The sequence below is a fragment of the Polypterus senegalus genome, chromosome 1, assembly GCF_016835505.1.
Source record: "Polypterus senegalus isolate Bchr_013 chromosome 1, ASM1683550v1, whole genome shotgun sequence".
In the NCBI taxonomy this organism is placed as follows: domain Eukaryota; kingdom Metazoa; phylum Chordata; class Cladistia; order Polypteriformes; family Polypteridae; genus Polypterus; species Polypterus senegalus.
Window position 1 is genome coordinate 147,738,244 of NC_053154.1, and position 22,938 is coordinate 147,761,181.

The following is a 22,938-nucleotide window of genomic DNA, read 5'->3' on the forward strand; positions in this document are numbered from 1 at the left end:
ACTTGGGTTTCTATGACATCTGGTGAAAATTTCATGTCAATATCCCCATTAGAAATATATTTACTGAGAAAAATGTTGACACGTTTAATACTTAGTTTCCTTGCTGTACAAATCTCTAAGTGTTTAAATCCTGGACATTTACCAAACATTAGGACTGAATATATAGAAAAGGTGATTATCATGTAGAGGTGCAACAGATTAAAGCTGCTCTGTCTTAAAGTGCTTCCTGCATTGATTCCATATTCTGAGTGAGTGATAGACAATTAGATTATAAGTATATTGACGATAAGTTTTTAACTGGGGCACAAAGCAGGGCATATAAAGAAGTATGGCAAGTTTTTATTTCTATTGCAGACCAGGCTTGTGTATATTAATCAGTTTGTGTCGATAACCAGGTCTTTATAGTTTGTATATTTGCTGCCCAGTACTAAAATTGAAAGTTAGGTATTGCCATGCCCCCTTCTGCTTTGTGTCAGTGTAGAGTTGCCCTTTGCATACATGGATGTTTCAAATTCCAAATAAATGAAGATAAAATTGAATCCAATTTCTTAAAGAACGATTTTTTAATGTATATGGGGAGACACTGAAATAGAAATAGAAGTTTGGGAAGGATCTTCATCTTGACAGTATTGATTCTCCCTGCTAATGTGAGCTTGAGGGTAGACAATTTGTTCACATCTTGTTTAATTTTTTCCATGCAGATAGCAAAATGTTACTACAAAAGATCTTTATATTTACTTGTGATGTTTACCCCTACATATTTTAACTGATCTGCTAAAATAAATGGGTAGGTGTCCAGTCTAATACTGTGTTCTAGAGAGTTCACTGGAGGAAGCACTCTTTTATTCAAGTTAAGTCCAGATATCTTGAAATTCAGCTAGTTCTAGTTTGAAGTAGTTTGAAATAATGTTGCTAATGTAAATCTGAGGCTTCAGGACTGGTATAGAGTAGTTTGATCCATGCACTGTATATCTGGGATAAATCCAAATTTGTGCAATGTGGTGAATAGGTAGTCCAGTACAACCATGTTAAATGCTTTTTCTGTGTCCAAAGATAATAAGATCTCTGGTGTGTTAGATTTTATGGGTGAATATTTTACATTAAATAAATGTCAAAGATTAGAAGCTAAGTGTCTGCCTTTAATAAATCCAGTTTGGTCTTGATATTTAATATTACAGAATGAAGCACTTTCTCAATCCTTCTAGATAGAGATTTGCAGAGTATCTTATCATTATTAATAAAATTCCACTGGTTAGCCATCAGGGCCTGCTGCTTTACCACAATGAAGTGAGTTTGTAGCATCTAGTAATTCTGAGAGAGTCAGAGGTTTATTCCGTTCCTCTGCACTGAGTATCTAGCTGTGGTATTTGTAATGCATCAGAAAAACTTATTAGATTGTGTTATTTTCTTTAAACTAGGTAGAATATAAGGACTTCTAGTACTCTCTAAATGTGTGGGTTATTTTTTTATGGTCAATGATTTTATCTCCATCTGTATTGATAATTTCTATTATTGCGTTGAGAATTTCCTGCTTGTGGATTTGTTGACCTAAGATCTTATTATCCTCCCCAAGGAACTTCTAATGACCTCAACCAATTTATAGCATTCTTCTCTTATCTGTACTTATTTTTCCTGCCCATTATACATTATAAAAGACTAGTCTGAAATCCATTATTAGATGTTGTTATTGGTGGCACTGGCTTCTAGTTTGAGGATTTGTTTTTTACACAATATTTTAAAAGTCTAAGTAAACTATTGTGGTAGTTTTTCAGGCTGGCAAGGAAATGGTAGGGACAGGAGGGGCACAGGATAGAGATTAAAAAGGAGACAGGCCTAAAAGGGTTCCCTATTCTAGACAAGAAACCAATAGTGGCCACAGGAGAGCTCCTCCATGTGCCAATGTACTGTAGGTAAGCAGTATGCCTTAATAACTCAGAGTGCTCACATAAATAAAAAACTCTGTAGGCACTAAAACAAGATAGAGGATTTGAGCAAAAGGTAGATGTACAAACATGTTCCCCCAACTGTTCCCCAGTGAGCAGCATAAGGTCCTGTACATATCCCATTTTTAAGGACCATGTTCATCCCACATGTACATTGTTAAATCAGCACCAGAGCCATAACTCATAAATCCATCTGCTATATACTGTATATTACATATCCCTAATGGCACCGGTACAAACACTGAGGGCATCTTCTGCCAGATGAACGCCAGTGCTAGAGTAACACTTCCTCACAGGAAGACAGTGTGATAGTTTAGATGCACACCTTGGTTGAATAGGTTGCTAATGTACTGTATTTAAGCTATGATAGTGTGTGACAATGCGGGTCCTGCACCACGTTCCCTCTTCCAAATTTGGGTTCCCTCAAACCCAACACCATTGGTAATGTAACTGGATGAGCTGTGCAATGAGGACAAATCAAACTGAGCAAGAGGATGGTGTATAGGTGCAAAATTGCTTTTATAAAAAAATACTCAGTGTCCAAAAAGAAAGTGCAGTGATTCCCTTTTAAAAACCCAGTGTCTGTCAGGGGAGTTGCCCTACCTGCAGGTGCAGCTGCCCTCCACCCTGGTCCGGTAGCTCTGCATGGCTACTTTCCTGGACTGTGACTCAGGTTCCCCAGCGACCAGGGCGCTCACACTGGGGATCACTCTCTCAAGCCTCACTGACTCCCACTGCCTTCCCCGGTGAGCATCACTCCAGCTCCTCATTTCAGTGCGGAAATGCCCATGCCTGTATCACGCCCGGGAACCGCTCCAACCACATTACCACGCCCCCTTCCTTAAGCCACAAGTGCGCTGATTATTTATTTAAAATAGCAAACAGCCATGGACCTCACTTTACCATATAGTGTAATTTTAAATTACACTGTCACCACAATGGATAGTTGCTGATGCAACACAACACATTCATGATGGCTTATGAGTGGTTCAAACACACATAGTGCAGTGCTCTGCCATTAGTCTAATTGAAGCCACTGTCAAAAAAACATGAATGCTCCACTGTGGGATTGCACCATTGTTGAACATGTCATAGTTAGATTTCTTTGGGCAGAGGGAGTAAAACCTACTGGAATTCACCAAAGGATATTGGGTTGTGCAGATCAGTAAGCTGTTTGGGAACCCAAACTTTACGGTGCCCCAAATCATCATGCACTATGGCATGTGCAGATCCAGAGCTGATATCCAAATGTGCCGCAAAAAGGGAACAACATAATTCATCAGTCTTCAATAATAAAGGCATTCATCATGTTGATGTGGACTTTTATGCATGATGTTGATAGTCGACAGATTGAGATTTGTTGTGACACTTGCTCTTCATACTTTAAACCTTTCTACTCATTCAAGCTGTTTTCACTTCCATATTGAGCCAACAACCTTACAGTGAATTTCAGCAGGTTTCACTCCCTCTACCCAAAGAAATCGCTCTACTGCATTCAACAATGGCATCCATGTTCATTTGACCTTGGCTTCAACTAGACTAACCAAACAACCCATAAGCCAGCACAAAAGTGATGTATTGTATCAGCTTCTATCTTTGTGGTTACTGCGTAATTTTTAAATTACCTTTACTTTTTGATTTACCCTCATATAAAGCCACCACACTTGATGCATATTTTACTCAATTTAGATTTCCTTCTCTCCAGTATACATTTTAAACTTCAAACACCTGTTTACACATATGAGACCTAGTAGATTTGAGGAAATAGATGTAAATACTATTAAAATGGTTAAATGTGAATTACTAAAGTCTTGTTTGTGTCTTTCTTCTTCAGAAAAAAAACTGAAACTCTGGATGACCTTATAGGCCACTGCGACATGAAAGATATGACTGGAAGAAAACACAGTTACTGAAGGTCTATGAGATACTAATGTGTGACACTCCTCTATTGCTGTTAAAATACATGACAAAGTTTAAGTACAGAACATAGTAAAATGCACATTGCACAATGTAATATAGTTATTATGTGTAAAATTAAAACTATTGCCTACAGATAAACTGAAGAAGGAGCATACTAGAATGAAATTGGTGTAAGACTTCCTTTTATTTCCAACTGTTAGAAAATAATTCATGTTTTGCAATTTTTTTTACACTTCAAGACGGTGGCGTAGCGTGGGTGTCAGCCGCCCGGGTGGAGGAAAATTTCGCCGCCCCTTATTTAGGTATTTCAATTTAAAAGACTAAAATATACAGTAATTCTTTGCCTCCCCCTAAAAGTGCCACCCGGGGCGAGCCGCCCCTGCCGCCCCCACTACGCTACGCCACTGCTTCAAGATGCACTATAGTACAGTACAGCAGTTTAGAAGGCAGAAACTACGATAATTATCTAGTCAAGTTGTCCGAAAAGAGATTCTTACTGCTCATATACTCTCCAAATTTATTCATTTTTAAATGCAATTTGAAAATCAGTTTGTTTTGCCCAATGGATTTTGCTATGACTGTTAGGAGGCTCTTGGAAGTCCAGCAGAAGCAACTGTTTATTATTCCTTTGACCCCCCAGCATTCTCGCTTGCTAATAACAGATTAAATGATAGATGTACAGTATGTCTGGAGGTCACTCTCAGGCAGAGATTTTCTGTTCATTATATTTTAAGCAATTTAGATAATATTCATTATATAGTGAACATGTCTGATTTGTCTACCCACTGAGAGAGCTGGTACAGTAACTCTAACTAAAAGCCTCATGATCTCCTTTTTAGCTACAGAAACTGATCACATCTACTCCAAACGTGCAATACATACATCAGCCAGCAGTCTCTTTGTTTTTTTCTAAAAAGAAAAGCTTTACTTTGTGCTGTGTTGCCTTGAGAATCCTCAGATTTATATTAAACTTTCATTTTCTCATATAAAGACCACACTGTTATCTGGTTGGCATTCCATCTGATAATTGTGAACAAAAGCCTGCTTAAAACTGTGCAAGTGATCAGGTCAGTTTAACATGGAATACTTCATCCTGCATATGATATGCAACATGCCAATAAGTGAATTGTGGTTGTCTGTTCATTGGGACACCAAAGACCTATGGTCTCACAACTTCAAAAAATTAATCAATACCAAAATGTATTTTAGTTACATGTTTGAACTTACAAAACCTAAAAAGAGTTCCAACTAGTGCAACTCTAAACTATTTATTTAGAGGTGACTGTGTATCTTTTAAAATGCCTCCTTAAAAGGGCTCATTCTAGAACTGATAAAAGTAAAGTGATAGCAGAAATGTGACTCAATACAGAGTGAAAATTAACAGCTTTGCATGAAAGAATGTATAAAATAGGATACAAATAATATGCAGTGATGCTTCCGTAAAAATTGGAGCTGCATAAACCCGAGACTGATTAACCATACTCTGTTTTGGTTTGGCTGTGGGCTCTCAAGGTTTTTACAGTTGCCAACATGGCCAAGATATGAACAAAAATGTGTTGTAGCGTGTGGCCAGGGTCATTGCTTCCACACTGGAAGGACTGGGGGAGCAAGCATGGCCAGAACATTACCTTCCTCCAGACGATAAATGGCAGCCCCCCTGGATTTTAGAGGTGCCATGGACTCCTGCAGGGTTTCATGGGAGTTAGAGTTTGGTGCAGCACCGTTGGGATCCATGGGTACCACCAGGCAGGGCTGCAGCAGGATCTGCTGAGCCCTTTAGGGCAGTTCTTCCTCAACACCCGGAAGTGCTGCCGGAAACTACATCATCAAGCACCTGGAGCACTTCCGGGTGCAGTAAAAAAGGACCCAGCAGCCACTACTCAAGGAGCCAGAGTTGGGAGGAGGAAGACAAAGCTTGACCAGAGGAGTGGAGGAGAATGAAAATTATTGTGTTGTGTTTGTGCTTGTGAGACAGTACTGTACTTGTGGGAAACGGGGGAAGGCGTTTCCCATGAGTTAAAATGAAAATAAAAATAAAATCGGTGTGGGCCTTGAACTTGTGTCCCACGCTTGTCTGTGTGGGGTTCTGGTGGCAGTGCCAGCCTGGGTGGTTCACAGTATCAACACATGAAAATGTTTTGTGGAGGCTAGTCTCAAAATCCAAGCAAAAAAAGATGTACATTTCGGTTTTGCCTGTAACCGAGTTGCTAGTTTGCATTTCTTTGACACAAACCCACCCCACCTTACTTCTTGCGCGGATATTGTCTTGGATGTGCAGTTTTTGTATGTTTTCACTACACATGTACTAAACATATTTGTTGCCTTTGGCTGCCTTTCCAAATTTGTTTCCCACGGCACAGAGGACCATACCAAACACAGCTGAATTTTCTGTGTGGTCAAAGACGTGTGTCAGGGTCAAGGGAAGCCTTTTATCAGGAGAACCAGCCAAGATCAGCAACTCCACACAGGAAAGCTAAACTCCTGAGTTCATTTGGCATGTTTTCCTAAGACATTTTGCTTATACTTTTTTATTGCTTTGATTAAGAACAAAATGTAATAATAGTGGAGTGTCTCTGCAGTGCTGAGGTAGGGATTATGACATCCAGACGCAATAACTTAGCAGAGGTTGCATTAACGATTTACACTATATATTTGAAAAGGAAAACATTAACAGTTTATGAGATATAATTACACCCTGAAACTGAATCTGACTGATGTCTATGTGAAGCAAAAAACTGACTTAGCCTCTTTCATGACCAAGTTACTAGATTTGCTTTTACTGCAGTCTGATTACTAAACTTTGTCTCCTTGGTTTGAAGACTTCTGTGACCTGAGCTTAAGTTTTATTTGTTTTCCACTCACAAAACATTAATGTATTCAGTGGCTTCTCTGGAACCTTTAGGAAATTAAATTAATTAAAGGGAACACATGTGCAAATTAATGCATACAGAAAATTCCCATTTAACCTGCTGAACTTGGTACAGTGGCAGGAGATTGTAGATTTTACTACCATAAAGAACTATTATTATTATTTCCTCAGAATCTGCTGCTATTTCAGAAACTACAATTCAGAATCGCTCTCAGGTAAACTTCAAAAGATATATTTCAGAAGTACTTCATATAATGTTTAAATGGAAAAACCCTGCATTTACAACTCATATTGAAGAAGCTGAACAATTGACATCCGCTGATGACAAAAAAGCAACTGCTGTAGAATCCAAATGCAAAGTGCTTGGTGATAAACTAGTTGCGATGGAAGATAAAAATAGAAGGAACAACATCAGAATCAAAGGTCCCCCTGAAAACTGTGAAAGCCCAAACTCATTGAAATTCATAGCTGAATTATTTTCTAAAATAATTGGAAAGGACTTCAAATTGTACACTGAGATCACAGCAGATTTATTGTAGCTCGAATGCCTCAAAAACGAGAAGCCTGATTTTCTGTTTCGACAAAAAATAGGTTAAAGATAATTTGATTTTGATTCTCAGACAGAAAGAGGAGATATTAGAAATATAACCGGATTCATATTTTCCTAGATTTCTCTCCTTCAACAGCTGCCAAAAAAGCTGCATTGTACTGCATCAAACAGTGCTTACGCAAAGTTGAAATCAGATACTGCATCTTCTTCTAGCTAAATTAAAAGTGATTGTTGTTAGCAAATTCTACATTTTTAGTTCTTCTGACAAAGCAGAAAAAGATGTAAAAACACTGATCCCAACGTCATCCAAAATATGAACATAAGTCATATTGTGTCCTGGAAATGCAAAGAAGATTCTGCTTACAACTTGGTCAATCTGTAATGTAACATTAGCTGTAACTATACAATACAATTTATTTTCATATACACTGTAGCCCAAAATCACACAAGGAGTGCTGCAATGGGCTTTAGCAGGCCCTGCCTTTTGACAGCCCCCCAGCCTAAACTCTCTAAGAAGACAAGGAAAAACTCCCAAAAAAAACCTTTTAGGGAAAGAAATGGAAGAAACCTTGGGAAAGGCAATTCAAAGAGAGACCCCTTTCCAGGTAGGATTGGTATGGCGTGGGTATCAAAAAAATGGGGTAAGTACAATACAATACACAGAACAGAATACAAGTAATCCTCAATACAATATAATATCGCAATAGGAATATTACAAATACAGATCAGAATTTGACAGTAGATGATATTATATAATATGATTTGGATTTGTTCAGAGTCCTGGGGACCTCGGCCATCAAGCTGCCTCCCCTTAGTGGCCATTACACAGCTGAGTCAGTGCTGGACCAGCCAATCCAATGAAAGGACCCCTCTACCCAACAATTAATGCAATCCTCCATCAGAGATGACTTTACCTTAGGCAGGCAGAACAACTTGGCAGGTGGGCTGTGGCACCTAGTGCCACATTTGAGTACTGAGAAGTGAAAAAGAATAGGTGAGGGTTAGTGTCAAATTATAACTATTATCATATTACTTATGTTTTTGTGCTAATGACTAACAACAGAGATGTAGTCTGTACAGTTAATTAGCAGCTCTAGTCAGGGTATGCTAAACTGAAGTAGTGAGTCTTGAAAGCTGAGACCAAAGGGGCAGTAGCAGGCAGACCATTTAAGAGCTTGAGTGTTCTCATTACACCAGGGTGAATTTCTATGTCTTTGATCACTTTTGTTTTAAGGAGAGCCACTGCATCCAGAGCATCTCTCAAGGTCATGTTATACTGTGATGTTAGCTGATATAAATTGTTTTCCACATTTACATTTGATGTTAACGGATCTAAATGGTGGAGGGTCTGGTTTTGTCTTTTGGTCTAATTATACACTTTATTTTATTGGTAATCAAGTAATTTAAGGTCTGCATCAAGACTAAATTTACTGGATGCCCCACAACAGGGATTATGGGTAACAGCTTCAGGAAAGTAACAGGTGGGATAAACATCAGCCTGTGATTTACAATCACACGACTGTAGCCTGGATGGTGCTCTGATCAGTCAGCCAGGCAATATAACTGCCATATTTTGGGATAATACAAAAGATCCCCTTCAGTTAGGATGAAGACCATCTCTCTTGAAAAATCCAAGCCTTTCCCAAAAATCATCCCAATTGTTCACAAAGGCTACGCTTTTATTTGAACACCAGGTTTCTAGCCAGCAGTGAAGGGAACAAAATCTGCTATAAATCACACCCCCTCTATATAATCTTGATAAGGGGACTAAAACAATTAAATTATGACATTTTCTTTTAGCTTTGGTGCATAAAGAGATGAAGTTCCCCTTTAATACCTCAGATTTCTGTATATAAATATCATTAGTGCCCGACATGAAGGAACAAGGTAGATACTTCATCGTCGTCGATACGATCCAATTGGGCCCCTATGTCAGAAATCTTTACCTCTGGGAGGCGTTTAACATAAACTGCTGGTTTAACATAGTTTGGAATTCTCACATTCTGCACTATGGAATTGCCAATTATGAGCACTTTGTTCTTCTCAGGATCCACAGGCGCACTGCAGAGTGCTGAGAATCTGTCCTGAGTCCAAATTGGTGAACTGGGTGCCAAGGGACTAAATTTTGATTTCTTAGATTTCAGCCATGCATTGACTTCAGTGGGACCTGGAGAGACTGAAGCCAAATCAGAAGTAGCCAAATTTTCTAAACAAACCAAGTCAATCCAATTTTCTGTTTGCCTAATTGCTATCAGGTTCCTAATGCGGTCCTCCAATTTCCGTATATTTCACGACCAACTCTAAATTAACTAAACACTTTTGGCAGGTGAAGCTGCCTACATTGTCAGCCAGAAAACTTGAACTGTACATGCTGCAGGACGCACAACATATAAACATGCCCTAGATGGGCAAAGAACAAATAGAACTTACGTTTGCGTTTAGAACTGAGTTTATTGTCTCTGTTTCTGCAGTAGCTTTGGTGCTTTTTGGTGCTGAATCACTAAGAGACCATCAGCTTTAAGTTTCCACCACCTGCTGGGCAATTTACTTCCATTTCTCACTGTCGGTTACCTCTCCTCATTGGATGTCGGCTTAACTTACAGTTAAACTTACTCGGTGTTGTGTAGAGGTAAATGCGTGTGGGAGACGTCACTGCTCTGTGCTTCCACTCACTGCTGCTCAGAAGAGGTTGGGCCTGAAAGAGAGAGAGAGAGAGTTAATGCTGTACATTCTATTTTCAGTACAATATTGAAATTTATTCTAGTACATATTTGTATATTTTGGTAACCATTAAGTAAATAGTAATTTAAAGTGTCATTAGACTTATAGATTTTCTCTTTTTTTGTTGTTTAACATCATACCCAGGTTTATTATATCTGAACTGTACTATCATAAGATATCTAAGTTTTAATATCCTCTGCTGCTAGGGTTTTTTTTTTTTTTTGGATGCCATGTATCTAGACATGTCAGAGAAATGGGAGGCTGTGAAGTGTGGTCTAGCCTCACTTAGGGAGGCAAAATGGGGGAGAGCTGGGGCAAGAAGAGAGCAAGTTACTTCTTATTTATTTTTTTCACCCCAACAACTGTAAGTGCCAACATAATAATAGGCTCCTTAGCCATAATACCTGGCAATAATATGAAATTAAGATTAAAGCTATTTTATGAAACAACACACTACTTTTACTTAAGATTACAAAATGTCCTCTAAAGCTCAGAAGCAGTGTCTTTCTGATAAAATAGTGAACTTTGTAAGCTGGAATGTCAAAGGTCTCAATCAGGATCTAAAGAGAAAAAAGGATTTCCTCACATAACAGGTCTAAATGCCAAAATAGTATTTTTACAGGAGACTCACTTAATAAGTAAGGACCAGTTTCGATTTCAAAGAGATTGGATTGGCCAAACTTTTCACTCCAGCTATACATATGAGAGGTGTGGGTATCTTAATACGTAAACCTATTTTATTGGAGCATCAGACGTAGTATCTGATCCTGAAGGACGATATGTCATGGTGATGGGTAATTTATTTAAATCTAAAGCAATTTTGAAAAATATTTATGTATCTAATGTGGGTGATAGAGATTTCATCCAAGATGTATTTGCATCTATTTCCAATATGAACACTTATAAAATTATAATGGCTGGAGACTTTCATTGTGTTTTAAATCCAGACCTGACTAGGTCTTCAACTACAGTGGTGATACCATCTAATGCTTCAAAAATAATCACACAGTTTGTAATGGATTATAACTTATCAGACTCATCGAGATTCTTAAATCCAAACAAAAGAGCATATTCCTTTTTCCCACCAGTATATTGTAGTTACTCAAAAATTGATTATTTCTTTATTGATAATAATTTATTGCCCACTATCCAATCTTGCAAGTATGACGCTATTGTTATCTCCGAGTGTCGTGGAGAAAAGCTCTCTCCCTCTTTAAAGAAGGCAGTCTTGGAGTCCAAATGGGAATGAAGGATAAAAATCTTTATTAAACTTGGCCATTTTGCAAGTGCTTAAACTAGGAAGTGCATCGTTTTATATTACATTTCTTATCATCTACGGAAAATATTCTCCTCCTTCTAGTTCTTCCCATCATTACCTAATGTCCAAGCCCACCATTACCTAATTCCCATTACCTGGCCTTATGTCCATCATCTGACTGAAACTTGCCAAAACTACTCCTTACCGTGTGCAGGCGACTGAGAGTTGCTTATCAATCAGTTCCCACTGCTAAGTTGGAATCAGGAGGACCCACACATAAAATACTGGGCTGCTCGAATGAATGAGCTCTAATTACACAAGCATCCCTCAAAGCTGTTTTTTGGCAGCTGTATCTTTTGAGACAATGGTGCTACGTTTTCTTAAACAATACACTACCCTTGGCTTGTCTTTATCTAATGGTATTGTCCAGGCAAGCAGGTAAAGTCCTGGGTGCTTCAAGTGAAAGCAAATGGCTTTGAGCTGATAAGCGTAGGCAGCTTTTCTATCTGTTTAGACAAATAAAAAAGATATGCACACAAGCTTTTAATTTTATGAATTTTTACATAGTCTTCATCTTCTTCTTCTTCCAGCTGCTCCTGTTAGGGGTTGCCGCAGTGGATCATCTAAAAAAATGTTGTCCGCATATTGATTTGGCAAAATTTTACACCAGATGCCCTTCCTGACGTAACCCTCCCCAAAGCTAGTTAATTATAACCCATTTTACTTTAACTTGATTTAAAAGCTCTAATATATAAAAAGAATTAATGCACAGGTCTAAATTTGGTGTATATACATGTTATTGGATGCTATATTCTCTAAACTAATAGTCTATTTAGTTTTCTCAAGGTTAAAGCAGCTGCATTTCTTGAAACAATTGTCTGTTTAACTTTCCAGAGCACACAGTGTCCTTGACTTTGCACTTTCTGAAGTTTTAAACTTAGCAGCAAGAAAGAAAAGATAGGCTGTTTTTAAGCAAAAATCAGCCTCTGTGCTGACAAATAAACAAGAACTTATAAGCTAAAAATAAACATGTAAATAATTTTTAATAATTATAAACATAATAATTGAAAGCACATTGATCACTAATTATACATTTTCTATACAAGCACGCCCCTGTGATCGTGGGGCTTAAATCATCATGTTCTACACACTCATTTCGCAGCTGGTGTCTTAACCTCCTGTGATTAGCCAATGAGAACTTCACAGAATTCATTACTAAACAAATTAATTTTTTTAGAGACATTTGCATGTTCAGAGGTCTCTGCAGGAATACTTTGGGAAACTCTGAAGGCTTTTTTAAAAGGGCAGATTATTTCACATCTTTTCCATTTAAATGAATTGGAGACCAAGAAGGAGCCAAAGTTAATCCACGCAATTACCAGAATAGATCAAGAATACCCAAAGTCTCCAAATGAGGAACTTTATAGGCAAAGACAGTTTCTGTAATCAGAATTTATCCTGTTGACAACAAAAGAAATGGAACAGCTCCTCTTTAAATCACAACTTCATTTCTATGAAAATGGAAAGAAGGCTAATACGATCTTAGGTCAACATATCCACAAGCAGGAAGTTAACAAAGCAATTACAGAAATTACCAATACAGATAGAGATAAAATCATTGACCATAAAAGTATAACCTACACATTTAGATAAAACACAATCTAATGACTTTTTGATGCATTAAAAATACCACAGCTAGATTCTCTTAGTACAGAGGAATTGTACAAACCTCTGACATTCTCGGAATTACTGGATGCTATAAACTCACTCCAAAGTGGGAAAGCAGCAGGCCCTGGTGGCTACCCAGTGGAATTTTATAAAAACATTTTCAAATAAGTTAGTTCCAATATTATTATCGACATTTATTGAAGCTACAGAAAACAAAATTCTACCTAAACTTTTTTGCTAAGCATTAATTACTGCCTTTCCAAAGAAAAATAAGGACTTGTTATAATGTGCATCATACAGATCATTTTCAATTCTGAGTAATGATGTTATGATACTCTCCAGAGTTCTAGAAGGACTGAGAAAGTGCTTCCCTCTGTAATATCACGAGACCAAACAAGATTTATTAAAGGCAGACACACAGCTTCTAATCTTCAAGGTCATTTGATGTAATATACTCACCCATAAAATCTAACACACCAGAGATCGATAGCTTTATGCAGAAAAAACATTTGACATGATTGAATGCGATGACCTATTCACCATATTGCAGAAATTTGGGTTTGGACCAAATATAAGTGAATTGGATAAAACTACTTTATACCAGTCTAGAAGTATCTGTCTGTACTAACAACATTATCTCAAACTATTTTAATCTAGAACATGGTAGTCGACAAGAACACCCCCTATCACCATTGCTTTTTGCAATTGCCACTGAGCCATTGGCCATTCACTTCTGAAATGTATCAGAGACAAAGAGGATTATCACTTTGGACCTGAACAGAAAATATTACACTATATACAGATGATATGCTACTATATATATCAGACCCACAAACATCTTTACCAGTAGTCCTTAATGCACTAGCAGAACTTCAAAAGATATCCATCCATCATCCAACCCGCTATATCCTAACTACAGGGTCATGGAGGTCTGCTGGAGCCAATCCCAGCCAACACAGGGTGCAAGGCAGGAAACAAACCCTGGGCAGGGTGCCAGCCCACTGCAGGGCACGATATCTGAACTCAAAATTAATTTGAATAAAAATGTGATTTTTTCAGTGAACTTTCTAGCACACAATTTTAGACTGGACAGCTTCCCATTTATTTTACCAGAAAAGTTTAAATATTTAGGGGTAAACATCACAAGTAAATCTAAAGATCTTTTTCAACAAAATATTGCTATTAGCATGGTAAAAATAAAACAATGTGAACAGATGGTCTACCCTTCATCTAACATTTTCAAGGAGAATCAATACTGTAAAGATAACCATCCTTACCAAGCTTCTATTTCTATTTCAGAGCATCCCCATATATATTAACAAATCATTCTTTAAGAAATTAGACTCAATTATAACCTCGTTTATTTGGAATTCAAGACATCCATGCATTCAAATGGTGACTCTACAAAGACCTAAAGTAGAAGGTGGCATGGCACTACCTAACTTTCAGTTTTATTACAGGGCAGATACAAGATATAAACACCTGGACATTGACAAAAATGCTGAATATACAGAAGCCTGGTCTGCAACAAAAATACAATCCTGCTGTACTTCTTTACACTGTCTTTTGCCCCAGTAAATGCAAATTATTGTCAATATACCAATAATCCAATTCTCCATCAATCACTCAGAATATGGAACCAATTTAGGAAGCACTTCAAGGCAGAGAAACGTTTGTCTGTTGCACGTCTACATGATAATCACCTTTTTCTACCCTCTCAAACCAAATCTGTATCTAAAAATTGAAAAATGGTCAGTACTGAAACACTTAGAGAACTGTATATAGATAATGTATTTGCATCTTATGAACAATTACACTTGAAATTTAACTTCCCAGCATCACAATCCTTTCCACTACTTTCAAATCAGAAAGGAAACCGACCTAATTTTCCTCACCTCCCACCCATTTCTATTCCAGAGAGCATCTCAATAATATATAACATTTTAAAGTCTCTTCTATTCAAAGAGGTATGACAGGGGAAGGATTTTTTGCTTAAAATTTCAGAAAAGGAGTTTAAGGCAGCCACACACAGAATACACTCTTGCTCCATATACGCAAAGCATTCAATCATTCAACTTACAACCTTTTATCAAGCTCATTTATCTCATTTAAAATTGTCCAAAATGTATCCAGGGCAAGATTCAACCTGTGAACATTGTTATCTACCTCCAGTCTCACTGGGCCACATGTTTTGGAAGTGAACCAAATTAACATTTCACAGCAACTGATTCAGTTTGTCAGGCAAAGATACAGTACAAGTTCAAAACAGCAACACAAAGATGTCCTTCCTGTCACCTAGAGGAGAGTGGACCATGAGGACTAACCTTGACCATTAGCTGAAGTACGTCCCACAAGAGATCACCCCAACCTCTTTACAGCCATACATTGTGCTCTGGTCCACCATAACTAGGACGGTCATCATGGCTAAATTCACTGTTCCATGGGAAGTCGGGATGGTGGCTGCCTTTGAGAGAAAGAGTAAAAAGTATGCAGAACTGTTAGCTGCGTGCTTGTAAGCAGGGAGGACAGCTTTCATTTTCCCAGTAGAGGTAGGCTGCAGAGGCTTCACTGGAACATTCTCCAGATGTTCTTGAAGTTCCTTGGGATTACAGGCTCAAAGCTGGAGAAGGCCCTCCAAGATCTGGTGGAGGATACAGAAAAGGGAGTTTCTGGCCCCTGCTCAGAAGAAAGGATAAAGTGTGGGGAAAACAAAGATCATAAGAGCTGGCTTCAGTGATGGTAGGGAGAACTCCCTATTACTGCTCCACCACCTCAAGATGTTCCTGGACTAAAAGAGCAAAACATCAGTGAAGAATGACTCCTGGTTGATTACCTTGTAACCAGCAAGGTGGCATTGTCAGATGTGCGTCAGGCAGAAATGCCCAGCAGGTCGTCCCACCTGTGCTCTTGTTACATAATTCCGGACAAAAATCTTTGCATGCCTATCAGGCAGCCTTGGTGTCACAATCACTCCTAACCCATTAACAGCTGCATTTGGTGTACTTCCAGATGAGCTGAAAGTGGAGAAGGATAAATTGATTGCAATTGCCTTTACGTCACTACTAGAATGCAGACTTATCTTGATCAAGTGGAAGAATCCCAGCCCAGCTGTTATAAGTCAGTGGCTAAATGATATTCTACATAATTCAAAATCGGAAAAAATCTAATTCTCACTTAGGGGATCTGTTCAAAATATTGCAATGTCTAATTAACATTTTAAAATAAGCATTTATATCGGGGAAAGAGACATTCTCCTTTCTTTGTTGTTTTTGAGCTTGCTGTTGGCTCTTCTCTCTTTCTCTGAAAGAGAGAAAGGGGTTGAATTTTGTTTTGTTAAGTTTGACTTGATTGTATGAAATGTTATCATCTTTATTGTACAGTTGTGCTTGAAAGTTTGTCAACTCTTTAGAATTTTCTATATTTCTGCATAAATATGACCTAAAACATCATCAGATTTTCACTCAAGTCCTAAAAGTAGATAAAGAGAAACCAGTTAAACAAATGAGACAAAAATATTATACTTGGTCATTTATTTATTAAGGAAAATGATCAAATATTACATATTTGTGAGTGGCAAAAGTATGTGAACCTCTAGGATTAGCAGTTAGTTTGAAGGTGAAATTCGAGTCAGGTGTTTTCAATCAATGGGATGACAATCAGGTGTGAGTGGGCACCCTGTGTTATTTAAAGAACAGGGATCTATCAAAGTCTGCTCTTCACAACACATGTCTGTGGAAGTGTATCATGGCACGAACAAAGGAGATTTCTGAGGACCTCAGAAAAGAATTGTTGATGCTCATCAGGCTGGAAAAGGTTACAAAACCATCTCTAAAAGTTTGACTCCACCAATCCACAGTCAGACAGATTGTGTACAAATGGAGGACATTCAAGACCATTGTTACCCCTCCAAGGAGTGGTTGACCAACAAAGATCACTCCAAGAGCAAGGCGTGTAATAGTCGGCGAGGTCACAAAGGACCCCAGGGTAACTTCTAAGCAACTGAAGGCCTCTCTCACATTGGCTAATGTTCATGTTCATGAGTCCACCATCAGGAGAACACTGAACAACAATGGTGTGCATGGCAGGGTTGCAAGGAGAAAGCCACTGCTCTTCAAAAAAAACATTGCTGCTCGTCTGCAGTTTGCTAAAGATCACGTCGACAAACCAGAAGGCTATTGGAAGAATGTTTTGTGGACGGATGAGACCAAAATAGAACTTATTGGTTTAAATGAAAACCGTTATGTTTGGAGAAAGGAAAACACTGCATTCCAGCATAAGAACCTTATCCCATCTGTGAAACATGGTGGTGGTAGTATCATGGTTTGGGCCTGTTTTGCTGCATCTGGGCCAGGATGGCTTGCCTTCATTGATGGAACAATGAATTCTGAATTATATCAGAGAATTCTAAAGGAGAATGTCAGGACATCTGTCCATGAACTGAATCTCAAGAGAAGGTGAGTCATGCAGCAAGACAACGACCCTAAGCACACAAGTCGTCCTACCAAAGAATGGTTAAACAAGAATAAAGTTAATGTTTTGGAATGGCCAAGTCAAAGTTCTGACCTTAATCCAATTGAAATGTTGTGGATTGACCTGAAGCGAGCAGTTAATGTGAGGAAACCCACCAACATCCCAGAGTTGAAGCTGTTCTGTACAGAGGAATGGGCTAAAATTCCTTCAAGCTGGTGTGCAGGACTGATCAAAAGTTACCTGAAACGTTATTGCTGCAAGGGGGGTCACACCAGATACTGAAAGCAAAGGTTCACATACTTTTGCCACTCACAAATATGTAATATTCGATCATCTTCCTCAATAAATAAATGACCAAGTATAATATTTTTGTCTCATTTGTGATGGAAGAACCCTTTATTAGATCTATATAATTATTACTCCATAGGCATATATATATATATATATATAAATGTTTCACTATTACTACAATGCAATATGTAAATACTGTAGTTTCCATAATTTATTTTTCATTTACTTACTTGGCTAACGCCTTTATCCAAGGTGACTTACAACATTTACATGATACAATTGGTTACATTTCTTTTAGTTTTTCCAATTCGAGTACAGGCAGGTCAAGTGACTTGCTCATGGTCACACAGCCTCAGTGGTGGGATTTGAACCTACAACCTCAGGGTTTGAAGTCCAAAGCCTTAACCACTGTACCACACTTCCTGCCACTGCCACTTCCTTCATTGAATGCATTATAAAGGCATTCTCCTTACAATGGAAATTAACCAGAAATGACTAATTCTCAAATTACAGCACCTCCAAAATGCAGTTCTGTATGATTACATCACATCTCGTTTCATTAGACATTTCATATCATAAGCCTCTGCTGACATTTCTATTCCCCTACACCAGTTGGTTGTTATTTATGCATGCACCCTATGAGAAATGGCAGTGCCATATTACCTGCATCCAACTTTTAAATTCAACAAATAAATCCATTTAATGTTTTGTTAGTGTTATGCAGGTAAATAATCTATAAGTACTTTTGCTAGTATTTTTGGTTTTGTTTCCTCAATCATAATTTTTTTATCTTTCAATTTATTAGTTTCACTAGGCTCTCTAGTTCTGGTATGATTCTCTGCATCCACTTCAACTGTTCTTTAGGTTTGGCCCATTAAATTTACCTTCTGCACTCAGTCAGCCTCCCTTTCTTTTCCAATATGAGCTTCAGTCTCCTCTTCACAGTAGCCGAATAGTTCTGAATTCTTTTTTGAATTAATAGAATATTCTGGAATGACAAGTTGAGGTCATTTTCACCTTGAGCAAACAGACATAAACTGCTAGCTTTATTGAAATGCTCTATATGAGCAGATGTCGGGCCACACACCACAGAGGGCCCCTGCTCCAAATTCAAAACATTACTCAACATTATCTTTTCTTTACTGACACGTCCATACTTTCTGTGATTTTGAAACAAATTTCAAGATTTCAGTCCTACAGATACTCTTATTATTGTTGCGTCAATGTTGAAAATGTGCAAAGACAGCAGCAAACTTTTTTGTGATGGGGAAATTACAGGTCAGCCTGGGCCAGTCCAGGAACACAAGAATATTGTTGCACGAGTGGACCAGCTGTTTGCTCTGCAGTACACTGTGTTGTTCGGAAAAATCATTAACCTTTTTTGTGTAATGTGTACAATGAAACGTCAATATCCGTTGGTGTTGTATTTCAGCCAGGGTTCTTCATCCCATTTTTATGTTCTTTCTTGTTTATTTTTTATTCTTTTGTTGATGATATTCTTGGTCATTTAGTTTCCTACTGTATGTATCTTCTTTTATGCTTTGTCGGTGGTCTCCACTGTGGTTCATTGTGAATGCTCTTGTGATGTGGTGAGCTCTCTACTGATTATTTGTGCATTTCTTTGTGATTTCCTGACTTTTTTTAACGATTCTTTGGATTTTGTGCATTATGATTATGTTAGCTTTAGGGCTGGCTTACTTTGAAGGCATTACCTTCTGTGCCTTTAGCCTTGTGCTCCTCAGAGCTTATTTTTCAGTCACAGATCATATTTGCATAAGTAAATCTTTTATTTATAAACATTCTTTGTTGCCCTTTGTATGAATAGCTGGGCTTGGATGGTATTTCCCCTTCTAGTGGGCATTTTGAATATTTTTGGGGCTCTCCAGTTCATAACAATTGAAAAGGCAAAACTGTAATAAGAACACAGAAAAACAGGCTTTTTTCTGCCATTTTCAACTGTTGACATCTGACGTGAAATGTGCTAGAAGCACATGCAGAAACAAAACCAGCATCTTTCAGTTGTAGTCATGATGACATAAAACACGAGATAGCCCATTACGGTTATCAGATACAACTGGGAAGAGTCATTCAGTGTTTTTCCAGTAAAAGAGTTACTACTGTTTAAAAAGAGAAAGAGAACTACTTCTGTTCTATTATAACGCACAAACAAATAATTATCAAAAATATAAAGATTCCATTGTTGAAAAGTTTTGCATTGCAGAATATACATTTTGACAAAGTAGTAGCCAGATAGTACATATCATTGTGTTTATTTTTGTATATATGTTTATTATTTCTTTGTGTGTATCATAGAGTGCAGTATTGGTAAGAAACAAGAACTACAAAATTACAATTAAAAGGTAAATACTTTTAATTACATCTCAAGCATTAGGAATACCTAGGTAATACACTGGAATAAAAAAAAAACATTAAATTAGCTGTATATTTAAACTCTATAAAAAACTCTAGTACAATTAAAAGTTAATAATGTTTTAAAAACATAAATGTGTGTATATTTATTTTTTAGTAGTATTTTAGATGCCTGTATCAATGTTAAATAATATTTTATAGATACTGTAACTGTTGTACCACATAGACATACAATGGTGCTGTATTACAACACTGAATGTCTGTAAAAATGTTATCTATTATAAAAAAAAATTCCTGCAAAGGAAAAGCAGGGCGATGAGACGTGATCTTCTCGGAGGTTCTCGGAAGACACTTAAAAGACCCACAAGATGCAAGCAATATCAAATAAGAGCACGGCCAGCAAAACACTCAGTCGTGTAAAGGCACGTAACCTCACACAGATCCTGTGCTCTCAGCACATATAAAATGTATAAGGACAAGACGTTCTAGATGAAACGTCAACGACTAAGCAAAGAAGAAAGAGCAGCGTGGAGAAAAGAGACCCAAAAGCGTTGGAGGGAAAAAAAGGCAGATAAGAGATTATGAAAGCAGTGGATTTCGAAAGGCTCAAACAAACGATGGTGCGATACACATGCAGAGAAAGGTATAGAATATGAAAGCAGTAAAATTTGAAAGTATTGCCAGGTTGAAGCCTTTTTTGTTATAAGTGACTGTTAGTTCCGATTGAGGGTGGGCGGAGTACAGCACGGAAGACTGATAGCAGCGCAACAGCAGCAGAAAGACAGCAGATGATCCAACGACACCTCCTTAGCATGTGTTCAGCCGCACCCAGACAACAAGAGCAGCATTATACGTCCTAAGAAAGAGATTTAATCACGCCCGGGGCCAGAAAAAAATTAAGGACAAGTATTGTTTTTACAACGTCACGCGAGACAAGGCAGTGAGACATCATTTAAAACAAGTCCACGGACATCTAACCTAGCAGTTGTTGAATTGCTGTTGGCAGACACACTTCATGTGCTCCTAGCTCTTAAAACAACGACAACAGACCAGCAAAACATGCAGCTCGCCAACAGCAAAAACCTGCAGATGATCAGACTGCTTCTCCTTAGCGTGCGTTCAGCCAACCTAACCCTTACACAATGACAGAGACACGAAGTGGCAAAGGGACATCTACTGTGCAGGCGTTGAAATGATCGGGCAGCGAGACAAGCAGAACAGGCAACACACCAGCAGCAGAAAGACAGCAGATGATCCGACGGCATCTCCTTAGCATGCGTTCAGCCGCACCCCCATCACAATGAGAGCAGCGTTATACATCCTGTGAGAAAGAGATGTAACCACGCCCGGGGCCAGAAATAAAGTACTGTTTTTACAAAAGTTTTAAAATAAAAGTGAAAATAATGCAAATGTAACAATTCCCATGAAACTAACAATCTCTTTAAATTGTATATCCGGTAAACCAAACCCGGGGGTGGGCAAGCGAAGCGAGCAGGGGGTGGAGCCCCCTAGTATGTAATATGAAAGTAATTCAATTGACTGTAAAATTTCTGATCCCCTCATTTGTTTTTCCTCATACAGTATTTTAAAAAACAAAATTCTAACACTAAACAGTTTGTGATATTTTAATGAATGGATCCATTGGTAAAACTGTGTTAGAAATAGTTTTTTACTGTTTTATATTTAGTTACATTTAACGGCTACTGAGACAATGTAAGCATCTTAGCCAAGCACTGCCCTTTAATTGAAATCTTTCAACCTAATGTCACTGCTGATTGAGTCTGAATTGCTTTGTACATTTGTCTTACTGATACAAACGGTACACTGGTCTAGGATTCTGACAGTTTTTAATGATTGAATGTTTGGCTGCTGAATTCTGAAACAAAATGTTTTACTATGGTAATGTATTTGAAATGTAACTAACATTGTTATGTCTCAAAGCTGTACTGGTCATGAGCTGAGGGATAACAAACTTTGAAGTCACTTACTACTGGTGTACCCCCATTTTTAAATAATACTGCTGATCAATCAGTGGTCATTCAACACTATGGTACATGTTCTCCCCATTGATTCCTCCAGGTATTTCGATTTCTATCCACAGTCTAAAGCCATGCAGGTTGGACTGATTGGTGTGGCTTAAGTGGCCAGTGTGTGTGTGTGTGTGTGTGTTTTCACCATGCAATGGACTAGGAAACTGTCCACAGATTATTGTTGCCTTGCACCTGATGCTTGCTGGGATAGGCTCCAGCTGCCCCATGACCTTGCTTCTGGATGAGCGGGTTAAGAAAATAGACGGCTACAAAGAGATCATTTTGAGAAGTCTTACATGTATGCATCATTTGCACACAAGAGTAGAAGCAGAACAGAAGACATAAAAGAGCATGCAGTTAAACACAAGAAACATGCTGATATCAAACAACAGTTGAAATCAGCCAAAAGCAGCAAAAAATATTAACAAGGAAGTATACATTTCCTAACATTTCTTCCATGAGAATATTATGATTACACAATTCTTTAATATACATTTGTTTTACCTTTCCAAATAAATATAGAAAGATAAGTATAAATTCACTGTCCATAAACATATTTTCTGAACACTGCTCATATCACACATAATTAAACCTCATAAACCAGTATATTAATTGAGGAATACATCAGTTCTTATATAAGGACCTGCAGGTATAGTAGTTGGTATAAAGGGGCTCCTTATTGTCAAGACATTGCCAGCAGCAAGGGCAAGACCCAGGTGACAATGGTCAGAGGCAGGTGCCCAAAGGAGACTTTCTGGTCTAGAGAGCAGTTTGGCATGCCAGTGCATGAGGTCCAGGGCCACTTGGGGGCAGTAGACATGTAATGCATCCCTCCTTGTAAAACCTAC

General features: G+C 38.1%; 1 protein-coding gene across 1 annotated transcript in view; it reads left to right on the forward strand.

Annotated features, from left to right (window-relative positions):
- Positions 1 to 4,132, forward strand: part of LOC120533383 — a 47,158-nt gene extending 43,026 nt beyond the window's left edge. Inside the window, exon 11 of the mRNA XM_039760231.1 lies at positions 3,778 to 4,132. Coding sequence (XP_039616165.1) covers positions 3,778 to 3,789 — 12 coding nt within the window. The 3' untranslated portion in view covers positions 3,790 to 4,132. The remainder of the gene's footprint in view (positions 1 to 3,777) is intronic.
- The last annotated feature ends 18,806 nt before the right edge of the window (positions 4,133 to 22,938 follow it).